Source organism: Bufo bufo, chromosome 10 (genome assembly GCF_905171765.1).
Source record: "Bufo bufo chromosome 10, aBufBuf1.1, whole genome shotgun sequence".
In the NCBI taxonomy this organism is placed as follows: Eukaryota; Metazoa; Chordata; class Amphibia; order Anura; family Bufonidae; genus Bufo; species Bufo bufo.
In genome coordinates, this window is record NC_053398.1 from 26,124,383 (window position 1) to 26,137,089 (window position 12,707).

The 12,707-nt window shown below is 45.2% G+C and overlaps 1 protein-coding gene across 3 annotated transcripts in view; it reads right to left on the reverse strand.

Moving 5' to 3' along the window:
* Positions 1 to 12,707, reverse strand: part of ELP4 (elongator acetyltransferase complex subunit 4) — a 261,945-nt gene that overhangs the window by 207,237 nt on the left and 42,001 nt on the right. For all 3 annotated transcript variants that reach the window (XM_040409516.1, XM_040409515.1, XM_040409517.1), the window contains exon 3: positions 12,132 to 12,253. In XM_040409516.1, coding sequence (XP_040265450.1) covers positions 12,132 to 12,253 — 122 coding nt within the window. The remainder of the gene's footprint in view (positions 1 to 12,131; positions 12,254 to 12,707) is intronic.

A 12,707-nucleotide genomic window follows, 5' to 3' on the forward strand; every position in this document is an offset into this window, starting at 1 on the left:
GTCCGAAATCCCACAGAAGTGCTTCGTAGTGATTCCAATCCGTGCCTCCGCTGCCTATCTTGATGATCACGGAACCCATTTAAGGCAATTGGTCCGCACCCGTGATACGGAGTGAACATGGCTGGTACCCGTATGTTGCAGACCCACTCTTTGTGGTCCGCAATACGGGCACCGGGCACTCGCATGCATGAGACCATACACGCTGCGTAAGATAAAAGGGACCAGTGCCCCAGGTGTGTTGTTCTGCGGGTAATCCAGTGTCCTCCCCGCGACATCTGCAGGACGCCAAGAATGCCGATATCTGCTTATCTCACTTACACAATGGTGGTGACCTGATCATTACCAGGGATCGCAGCTAAGCTACCTCCCCCGCCGGCCATTGTTTGAAGTTGTGCTGATGCCGTCATGAGGAGCACACCTGTTGCTGTCACCGCTGCTTAAAACCTGGTCATTTACACTAGGGAATTCCCAAGTGTGGGTTAAGCATCTCACATCCATGATGTATAAGACCATCCCTAAGTAATGCGGGTCGTAAGGATAACCACTCTACTGAGGAAGTTAACGGGTCCTCTCCCCCACCGTACCGTGGAGATCATACAAAAGTGCAGGGGTGTCAACAAGTATAACTGATCATTTTGAAATATTAGAGAATTCTTCATTGGGCTTCTCATGCAACTTTTTTTTTTTTACTTTGCAATCTTCACATCGGCGCAGAGGACGGAAAACAACCCCGAGTATGGCAGCCACAAGGTCCTTGTGCCAGAAATCTGGAATATCTTCCGACTTCTTTTCGGTGCACATCAATTTAGACAAAATAATTACTAGTTTGCACCAAAGAGAACAGATGGTTGCACTTTGCTAGATATTTTACAGGTGTGTGCTAGTATTTCAGGCACAAAATAATCACCTGAAGTCAGAGGGGTAAATGTATCAAGTTCTGCACTATAGAATTTGGGATTCCAAAAGTAGCAAAGTAGGATTTTATAACTTTTTGGGCTTATTTGCAAGAAGGAAAAGTAATTAAAAATTTTAATTTTTACACAAATCAATCCAGCGGGTGTGAAAGTGGTTAGCCTGTCCAGCTGACTTAAAGGGGTATTCCGGTTATATTATGTTATCCCCTATTCACAGGGATAAAGGTCCCCAATGAGAAGCTGAAAAAGGGGGGGGGGGGGCGAGACGGCCCCTTTAAAAGTGCACCACATTTACAAAACATTGTGCAACATCTGATACATTTTGTGCAAATTACAGCAACGCACTGACTATGAAAATGGCTGAGAACAACCTACTGGTTGAGAACAACCTACCAGAGTTCACAGGATCCAGCATGGCTGGATGCTGCCGGATCAGGTTACCGGTGACGTGAACGTAGCCTTAGGGAGAGTTCACATTACCGTTATTTTTCCATTCTTCTTAGGCAGAAGATGCGCCATATCTCGCACACTGTTTGATAAATTTGACTAATCTTGCATGTTAGGGAGAGTTCACATGCATGCGATACTTTTTTTCCGTCTAAAAAAATGGATCTCTGATGGAAACAGCTCAAACAGATGTCAAATGTGCATAACTGATGCACAGGATCCGTATTTTTACTAGATCCGTTTTTTTTCTCTTTTGATGGATCAGAGGAACGGAAAACTAACGGCCATATGAACTCTTCCTAACTTGCAAGATTAGGCTACTTTCACACTTGCGTTGTTCTTTTCCGGCATTGAGTTCCGTCCTAGGGGCTCTATACCGGAAAAGAACTGATCAGTTTTATCCCCATGCATTCTGAATGTAGAGTAATCCGTTAAGTTTGCATCAGGATGTCTTCAGTTCAGTCGTTTTGACTGATCAGGCAAAAGAGAAAACCGCAGCATGCTACAGTTTTCTCTCCGGCGAAAAAAACTGAAGACTTGCCTGAACGCCGGATCCGGCATTTTTTCCCATAGGAATGAATTAGCGCCGGATCCGGCCTTCAGAATACCGGAATGCCGGATCCGTCGTTCCGGCATGCGCAGATCGGTAAAAATGTGAAAAAATGTACAAGACGGATCCGTCGGTCCGCATGACAAGCGGAGAGACGGATCCGTCCTTGCAATGCATTTGTGAGACGGATCCGCACCCGGATCCGTCTCACAAATGCTTTCAGTCAGCGGCAGATCGGCGGATCCGGCGGGCAGTTCCGACGACGGAACTGCCCGCCGGATCACACTGCCGCAAGTGTCAAAGTAGCCTTAGCCTAATTTATCAAACAGCGTGCGAGATGGTGAAACCTGCGGCGCATCTCCTGCCTAAGTTTACACTGTGCAACTATTAGCATTAGTAAACGTGGGTTATTATGTCCGACTCCCGTGTACAATCCATCACGCAATCCGTCGACCTTTACAACCAATTTGGTTTATTGTCCGAATGAATCAAATTTTTTTTTAAAAAAGGCAACTTTATAACAAAAATTCCTAACTTTCTCCACATTTCCACAGCTCTGATGCAGACCAATGCATCTCCATGGCAACAGACTACAAGAAAACCCTGTGTAGTCTGAGCAGCCAGCCTCCTTTTTTTTTTTTCTTCTGGTGAGCCAACCAAATGCGAACACAAAAGTCTCCTCTTTGGCTAACAGTCCTGAGAAAGGTGACCTACAGTATCAGGGGTCGTCCACTCGAAGCAGGTGAAACGTGGTGACATGGTCCCAACTCTATTACTAGAGGAAGACGACGTCACTCTATAAGCTAAGGCTGCACCAAAAACCACTTAAGAAAATGGGTTGTGTGGAAGCAGACAAATCCTTTATGTAAATATGAAAGCGGAGACGTCTTCTACCCTGCGACTATCTGGAGACACTGCATAATTTAATTGCATAATTGCATATACTAAATGTAAAAACAAATGTTATTTGTTCTGCACCACCCACATAGCATTTAATCTTCGTTTGTACCATCTGTAATTAAAGCATATACAAATTATTTAGTAATATTATTTGCTGTAACAACCCCGCACCTTTTCTCAGCGGAGGCCGATGACTTGAGCTCCGTCTCGCGTTGCCGAGTCCCAAGGTTAGTTACAAGGCCTGAAGCAAGCGTCAAATTCTGAACGGGTTCCTGATCACCCAGGAGGCAAGAGATACGTCCTGCGCTGCTGAAGACGTTACTGCAGCTTCTCGGGGGAAGATTTACTAGTACTGGCGCACTGAGAGGGTGGTGCACCGATGCCACATTCATCGACAGGCTGATGAAAGTAGCGTTTGGCTATGGGAAAAATGAGTTGCGCTCACTTGTATGGGTTGGATAAAGTGGCTTTTGGATCTACACAGGCAGAAAAGGGCTATGACTAGTGTTGAGCGAACTTGTGTTTTATAGTTCTGCGTCTAAAGTTCGGGTTATCGAATAATCCCTTTATGGATTCCGCTACCACGGACCATGACGGAATTTGGAATCCATAACGGGATTCTTCGATAACCCGAACCCGAACTTCGGACGTGGAACTTAAAACGCAAGTTCGCTCAACGCTAGCTATGACTGCTCCAGCCACTAGGTGCAACTTCTGTGATGTGCTCTGAGCTTGGTATTGGCAGACTGATGAACGCCATCATTACCGCCGGAAAGGAAGGGCCATTCATGACGTTGTAATCTTGGAATATCGGTGGCATATCGCTTGGCTATTTTTGGTGCTCCCCTAGAAATGAATAGAGAGCAGCTGCTCTTTGCCAAACTTTTGGTGCTCTATTGTACTAGAGACCCGCACCTATCTCACATTGGTGGCATAGCCTAAAAGCCTCTTTATATAAGCCGACTGTGCAAGCAATTATCGGGAACGAACAACTCATTCCCGATAATAACCGCACTGCATGACGAGGCAAGAGCTTCATTTACGTGTAGCAATAACCTCGAGGCAACGAGCGGTAGCTTGTTCCCGTACAGATCCATATTTTCTGGTTTACACAGGATGATCTGCTTTGGTGTCCGGATCAACAACGCTTTCACCTGATGAACAATTGTTTGCTCATTCGTGGTCAGTGGCATCATTATGCAGGGCAATTATCAGGAAGGAGCATTCCTAGGAACGTTCCTTCCCGATAATTGCTCTGACCATAGTGTAAAAGGGGCATTTAGGCTGGGTTTGCAAATGGTGGCGCCTGGGTCTCAAGTGAGCAACCACAGGCAAGGGCCATTTGAAACCTTGATAGGAAATGCTCCCACAGATATTTCTGTTGTAACCATATCTTCTTTTTTACATGGTAGATGGAAGAAAATTACCCAAAAATGGTATAATTAAAAAAAATAAAAATAAAAAATGCATTACCATTTTAGCTCAATTTCCATTAAAGAGGTTTTCGGACTTCAACAAATTGCATTTATCACGTAGAGAAAGTTAATACAAGGCACCTACTAATGTATTGTGATTGTCCGTATTGCCTCCTTTACTGGCTCCATTTACATTATTTACGGCTCATTTCCAGGGGTTATGACCACTAATGCAGCGCAGATACGAGATGGCCAGGATGACAGTGGCTGCGCATGTCTGCCTATGTGCACTCCCACAATACTGGCCATCAGAAAGGCCGGAACTTTTTCCTATAGTGTCCAAGCACGACCACCACTGCTGGACTACAGGATGGAAAAATGAATCAAGCCAGCAAAGGAAGCAATATGGACAATCACAATACATTAGTAAGTGCCTTGTATTTACTTTCTCTATATGATAAATGACACTTGTTGAAGGGGGAAAAAAAAAACTTTACTTTAGCAGCAGGGAAAATCCACAATGACAAAAGGTCCAGGAAATACCCTCCAGACTCGCTGGATTATACAACATTAAAAGGCCAGTATCTTAGGAGAGTGCTTTGAGGGTGCACATGTCAGATGTTGGTAGCTCAAGATATAAGATCACATAGGTCGCAGAATGCAGCTCTCAAGGGTGTTTCGTTCAATGGAATCCAGTGAAACAGCAATTAAGCTCTTAGAGGGGTGGTGCGGAGACGAGATTATGCCACACCTGGAGGATTATGACAGATGAGTTTAGCACAGGTGTTATGTAAGCAGCCGGCCTGCCAAGGTGCGACGAGCGGCTTAAACAATAAAACAAGTCAATTATCTACGGTTATTAAAAGTAATGAATTGATTGCTTACAACCACTTACTGCCGGGGCGATCGGAATTACAGACCTTGAAATACACATCAGCTCGTTCTGAAGACGGAGCCCGGCCAGCCTACCAGGGCTGCAGCGACTGCGATGGTCATTACAATCTCCTGTCTGCCTTGGACGGCTCGGGACAGAAAACGCTTTTTAAATCGGATTCTTAATGGATAATTTATGCAATTTCTGTGTAAGGTCCAGGTATTTCATGAAAAATGGATGCTACAGACACAACACTGCAAGTAATGCACAAGTTAGACTACTTTCACACCTGCGGTAGCAGGGTCCAGCAGGCTGTTCAGTCGGAGAACAGCCTGCCGACTCCGTGCTAACGCTAGCCAACCGTGCCGCCGGAAGTCCACTACAGCCCTATTCACTATAATGGGGACGGGCCGGAGGTCCGGCCACAGCACGGCAAACATGTCAAGAGGTGGCCGGACAAAAACTACAGCATGCTGTAGTTTTTGTCCGCCCGCCTCTCGGCTTGTTTGCCGTGCTGCAGCCGGACCTCCGGCCTGCCCCCATTATAGTGAATGGGGCTGTAGCCGACCCTGCAAGTATGAAAGTAGCCTTAAAGGGGTTATCCAAACTATAAAACATGCCCCCAATGCCTGGGACCCTCATATAGATTATACCCAGCTTCCCTGGCACCCGCGTCGCTCCTGATCCCCGAATGGCCCCCGCTGCATCTTCCCGTCTCGTGGATCAAAACATCCGACGACGGGGGGAGTCGGCAATACCAGGCAGCGACGGGGGTGAGCCTCCCTAGCGTCACTCGCAATGCTAGGGAGGCACTTCCCCGACGTGCCCGGCGATTGGCTGTTCCTCCTTTCGCCGCATGTTTTGATCCGTGCGACAGGGAGATGCATCGGCGGCCGTGCGGGAATCAGGAGCGACGCTGGTGCCGGGGAGTGGGGTAAGTATAATCTATATGAGGGGCACGGGCATTGGGAGGCATGTTTTGGATAACCCCTTTAAAGGGGTTGTCCAAGGAATTTAAAACCGTTCTCTGGTGAACTTGCTTCTCTTTCTGTGGGTGGGTAGTAGCTCATTAGGAAACTGTATCTCTCAGGAAGCATTGCTATTAGTTCTTATTAACACCTTCCTCCCCTGCATAAAAAAGAGAGATCCCTATGGTATGTAATACCCCCACAATGTCCTTCTGTGCTGTCTAGAGAGCCTGCAGTGAGAGGAGGAAGAGAGCATGGAAGCTACCGAGCATGTGGGTCCACCACTGAATGCAGGAGAAGTGGGAATAGAAGGATAAACAGCAGGGGTGCTACCACCAAAAAATGGACACTATACAGTGAATGAAGCTCACTGTTTCCAGCTCCATTGACTTTTTAATTTCTGGCGCCTGCCAAAAACCACTGATCTGTGTTGAACCCCCAGCAATCAGATGTTGGTGACCTATCCTGAGTACTGGTCATCAATATCTACAGACTGGAAAACCCCTTTAAGGAAGGGTGTAACAAGTACTAACTGACTCGTTCAGACCACAGACTCTACCAATCTAATCTTAATATAATATACGTATCTACAGCATCTTACAAGGTCATTCTTGGCTGGTTCCCCTTTAAAGGGATAGTATCATGAGGACAACCCCTATTAGGGCATATGAAGTTGATGGAGGGGGGATCATCCTCTCGTGACTCCCCTCTATGAGGTAAAATGGGGGAGGCTTCCACACTTGTGGACCTATGCATTTACATGGAAAAAGGGGCATTCCGATAACACTGGAGCGGCTTCCCCGATCACAACAGCTGTTCTTGGTGGTTAGACAACAGCCTTCCAGGGATAACCACTCTTAAGGAATTGGCCACCATTATTAAAGGGGTTGTCTAACATAATATATCCTATTCATTTGAATGGCTACAACGTGATATGAATTTGGACAGGGCTTCAATCAGTCGTTACAACCGCAATATAAAGCGGAGATTAGCCGATCGCCAGGTCTACTTCTATTTCTCGAGTAGACAATCCCTTTAATAAAGAAAAAAATTTAAAAAAGACACAGACCCACCTGTGAGACTTATAGAACCAAGAGGGCAGTAAGGGGTTGTGCCAAGACTTAACCTCATCTCAGAAGGTAACGAGAAGGGGGTCCTGAGTCCCCCAAATGAATGCTGAGCACCAGTTGAGCATGTGGGCTGACACTCCATTCTTATCTGTGGCACTATCTGAAATAGCCTCAGAGAGTCCCATATAGTCTCATGGAGAATGAAGTGGCAGAGCACATGCTCAATCACCACTACATTTGGGAAACTAGGAACTTGTGTTTTTGTGATCGGTGGAGACCCTAGCGTTAGGACCCCCAGCAAATAGAGGCTTATCCCATGTCTCGTGCGTCCCGCCTTGACATGACCCTAGATAAAAGGTCCCCCGACATGTCGTCTTCTAAATAGAACAAAACAAGATCTTAGTATTAAAGAGGTGCATCCGACTGGCAAGGGTTAAACGGTACTTGGAATAATGACAGTACCCAGAGGCTGACACAAGGAACGTGTTTACCACTGTCTTGCCCTAGTGTAAAGTCTAAACTTTCATGTCACTTTCTGGAAGAAGAAAGAAACATTAATTGCTTAAAGCAGTACATGCCCTTTTAGCATTCGGGAAGCAAACGATGACAGATGAAAAATGTATATTTAAAGTGATATTTCCCAGAAACGCTAATTTTAAAAAGGAAGAATTGCCGTTTGGTTAATCGAAATAACTTCTACAAAAAGGATAATAAAAATATGCCTTGGAAGAAAAGCCTGTGACAATTATTAACAGCTCCAGAGTCAAGGAAATTAAAGGCTATGGACACCTTTGGGGCAATATTTTTTATGATTGCATTCTACTCATTTTGGAACAGCAAAACTGTTTTTCAGTTGGTCTTTGTTAGAAATGTTCAGCCGTTTTTGTGATACATGATGTTAAATAAATCAGTCTATTTGCAGTGTCCATTCTGAGTCCCGTCAGCTGAAGGCTCATGTGAAGCCTCATCTCTGATCTAGTGACCTCATAAACACTCATAATAGCTAAACGTTTATCCAACGGATGAGATTGTGCCTTAAATAAGTGTTTTTGAGGTCAGGAGATCAGAGATGAGGATTTACATGAACCATAAGCTGCAGCTCAGCTCTGTCCATGTCAATGGAGAGGAGTTACAGAAGTTTTTATAATTCTGTACAAGCCCTTTAAAGGCTATGGACACCTTGAGGGCAGTTTTTTTTTTTTACTTTTACTCATTTTGGACTAAAAATAATTTTTTAATAATAATTGGTCTTAATTAAAAATGTTCAGCCATTTTTGCTATACATAGGGTTAAAATCAGTCTATTTGCAGGCTGTCCCTCCGGTGTTTTTGTTTGAAGGGGCAGCAAGGCTTGGATATGTGTTCTTGACTGGAACTTTGTTGTAAAAAGGCCATGTGACCGATGGATGGCGGCCCGCTGCTGCAACCCTTACCCTTCCCAACAGCTGACTTCTGGGGGTGGCAGGAGTCAGACCCCCCCCCCTACTGAAAAAAAGATACTGATCACCTATCCAGAAGAGAGATCATCAATATTTAATTCCTGGAAAATCCCTTTAAAACTCCTTGCGACACTGCAGAATGGTAATATTAAGGGGAACTTCAGTTAAAGGGGCTAGCCGATCTCACACACAATGGTGGCATATCCTAGATCCCACCTCTGGGACCCCCACCTATCTCTAGAATGGGGTGCCCAGAGTGAACAAGGGCACACAGAGCAAGGGCAGCCACCCTCCGTTCATATTTGTGGGAGTGCCAAAAATAGCCAAGTGCCGACTTGGCTATTTCTGGAACTCCTGTAGAGGTGAATGGAGAGGCGCCGCGCTTACTCGGTGCGCCCTCGTTCACTCTGGGCACCCCATTCCAGAGATAGGTGAGGGTCCCACCTATCACACTTACTCATCTCTTTTTAGAACTCCCATAGAAGTGAATAGAGAGCCCGATGCGCATGCACAGTGCGTTCTCTTTTGCTTTGGGTGCCACGTTCAGGTCACAGAGGTGGGACCCTCACTTATCTGACATTGGTTGCATATCCTAGCAATAGACCACCACTGTGTTTGCTGGGACAATCCCTTTAATAAAATAATTTTAAAAGAAATTTTTTTCGTTGCTGCTTATTTAGTGAACCATATTTCACATCAGTGAGCATTACAATCCGATTTCCCTTCCTCAGATACACATTAGAGCTAATTTACTATACTCTCAACTGAAATATTGGTACTTTTTTTTGTGACGCCACAGAAAACCAGAGTACCTGGACGAAACCCTGGCAAAAACAGGATGAAGACCCCGATGCTGCTGACCTGTTAGAAAGGTACATGATGAAAACTTTAGTGAAAGTACTTTTCTTACCAGTGACTGCATTTGTGAGTTATAACCTCCCTTCTGATACTCAGCCGTGTCATGTGACCAACACTCTTTATCTGACACAGCATCTTATGTGTGGACAGGAAGTCAGTTTCTATATGTATTCCTATGGGGGCCTCAATGTCAAGTTCATAGAAAAGGATAGAGAAGTAACGGACTTCCTGTCCTGTGTCAGTTGGAGAGGCAGAGTGTCACATGACACAGCTGAGGATCAGAAGGGAGGTTATAACTCACAAATACAATCACTGAAAAGAAGATTACCTTTACTACAGTTTACACCATGCACCTTTCTAACAGGTCAGAGAATAAAAACGTGGGACCACTTTTTTACGAGTTTGTAAGTGTATGCCTTTATTGTGAGAAAAGCTCTGCTGAAAATCATGGCTCATCTAAATTCTTACCTGTAATCATAGTATCTGATGTCACTGCTGTGTCTTGTAGGTTTCGGCATACTAAAATATCTGGGACACTGCATAACAACAGGTGACGACCAGAAATCACTGACTTATGCTGCCAATCAGTCATCGGTGCCCTTCCCTGCAGTGGGCCACAATGCCTGTGTAATGCATGCTGCTGCGCAGGCACCGACTCCTGCCTTTCCTGTGCCTTTAGAACTTTTATCTGTGGCTCTCCAGTAGTCTCATAATCGGAATCAATTCTTATGACTACAGCATCGGAGCTACCTGTGCGACGGCAAAGGCATTATGGGTCTGCAGTTACCAGAGCTACTGACGGCAGACCCGGTGACTTTGCCATGGCTACATTATTCTCAAATTTATGGAGAAATGGAGGTAAAGGGTGCTGGGAAGGGTGATGTGTCTGTTTCTCTTTAAAGCAGTATTTTATTTTTTTTGTGCGCGCTATTTATTAAAAATAAAATAAAATGCTATTTACAAAAATAAAACATAAGTAAAAAAAATAACAAAAAGTAAATGAATAAAAAGCCATAAAAATGACAGGCTAGACACCGGGTGATCACATTATACAGCTGCAAGGCTGACGTTCTCGTGCGGCAGCGGCATCATTACAGCACCCGGTGACAGCCAGGACAGATCCTCAGAGCGGGTGCAAAGAATTCTGCCTGTACTTTCAATCTGATAGTCTAGAAAAACACTAGGCACGACACGTCTTTTTTTCTTCCTTGTGAGGTCTTCCATTGTTGCATTTCGTAGCTGATTTTCTGAGAGAGCTGGGAGTACAAAAGGCATGAATATGTTTTCAAAGGATGATGGATAAATTGCCGGGTGGTATATAATATACCCTACGCTGTTGATGGGGCTTTTTATCTTTTACTTGTCTCTTTTCGTTATGCGCGTTTTTTGTTTTTTTTTCCCCCGTAATTATGGCCTGAACGAATGTCTTTCCCCCTTCCAAGTATCAGCAATATTTGTCTTGCTTATAGGTTCGGGATCCTCCCAATTACATATCATAAAATTAAAGCAGGACAATTATAGCATGGGAGTGAAAGACGCTGCCGGCTCCATTGTTTTGGTCACTGGCTCGCTGCAGTGTTGGTGCGATGCGCGGGACAATGTAATGATATACAGCTGGACGCCCGGAGAATTCATAATAGTTACGACTCCCGGCTGTCAGGGTTTACTACTGATGTAGCAGAGTGGAGATTGTTCACGTGGCAGAGCAGACTTTGTTATATGGCACAACTTATAAAACCATTCCACAGTTTCGTCAGCAGAACAGGCATTTTACGTCCTAGTGCACCCCATCTGTCTGGGGGTGCAAATTACTACTGGGGTAACACCATTTGTCACCAGGGCCAATGTATAGTTATTGTGCAGGCCAAGCCTCACTTTCAATGAACAGGGTTAAAAGGGGTTGTCCAGATCTTACCAAGTAAAAGCATATCCTCACCCTATCCGACACCCCCTGTTTGGGTGCAGCTCCGTCCACTGCGTACTGGAAGGAGTTTGCTACGACGGCGTTGCTCCAATTGAAATCAACAGAAGCAGCGCTGCAGCGACCAGCTCCATCCACTGTGCAATGCAGAAGTTGGTGCCTGAGCGGTTGTTGAAAGGGGGGGAGGGGTGGTTAGAGTGTCGGATCCCTGTCGATCAGCTACGTTAGTCACACAACGTGCATGGAGCAGGGCTAGCCTTCGGAGCTACCGCAGGTCAAACGCATGCATACTTTTTAGCGGATTCCTTTCAGTAGCTATTACATTTGTGCATGTGTTTTAGATAAGGAATAGTTGAGGTATGTTGGGAAAAAATTTTAAATATATATACTGTATATCTATTTCTATTGTGCGAGGTTTTCAGGGGGAGTTCTAAAAAAAAGATTTTTTTTTTTAAAAAGAGTCATTACTCACCTCCAACGATCTCCACCCGCCGCTCCGATCCCATTCGTACTGCCTCAGCCAGTGACTGACTTAGCAGGAAGCAAAGAGCAGCGGGGACAGAAGCAGCAGAGGGCGCGGCAGTTGCAGAGAGAGCTGAGCCTCTAGGTGTAATGGCAACGCCCCCTTTGCTCTTAGAGGTAATACATGCGGCCCCCAGATGTGGGACCCTCATGTATCGGATTTTTATAATATATCATTTTTTTTGGGTGGGGGGGGGGGGGATTAAATTATTGGTTCATGCAAAATAAAATTCATAATACTTAGGACTGATTACCTTTAAGATTTTGTGTGGACTATCACTGGCAGACGCGACAAAGACCTCATGTCCGCAGATTATTCCTTCCGCCAGGAAATACTTGAGCAGAAGGTTGGAGTAAGTGCTGTAGGTGTCCTCCTCTGTGAACAGAAACCCGAGTTACTTGCTGAAAATAACAGATAATCCATTACACATTATGTAAGACTAATCCGCGGGATGGGCGTCCAACCACTTGGGGTCCAACCTCTGGGACCGCCATCCATCTCTAGACATCTTACAAAGAGGCTGTCATAGTACAGGACAGCCTTCCTTGTAACAAAGCTAGACCCAGCCCTGTACCTCACATGGATCCAGAGATCTCCCCATTCATTGCTCCAATTTCACTGCTAGATTTATTTGTTCTGCAGCTCTCTTCCCTATAACTGCTCAGGGGTGTGACCTTTCTGCTGCAGGTAACAGAACATAAGGCTAGTGGCAGTTGAAGATTTAAACTGAGCACGTGCGACCGCCTCAGTGAGGTGGCCAAGGAATAAGAGAAAAGAACAAACAGCAGGTGGCGCTATACAGATACATTTTATAGAATATCTCAGTGGC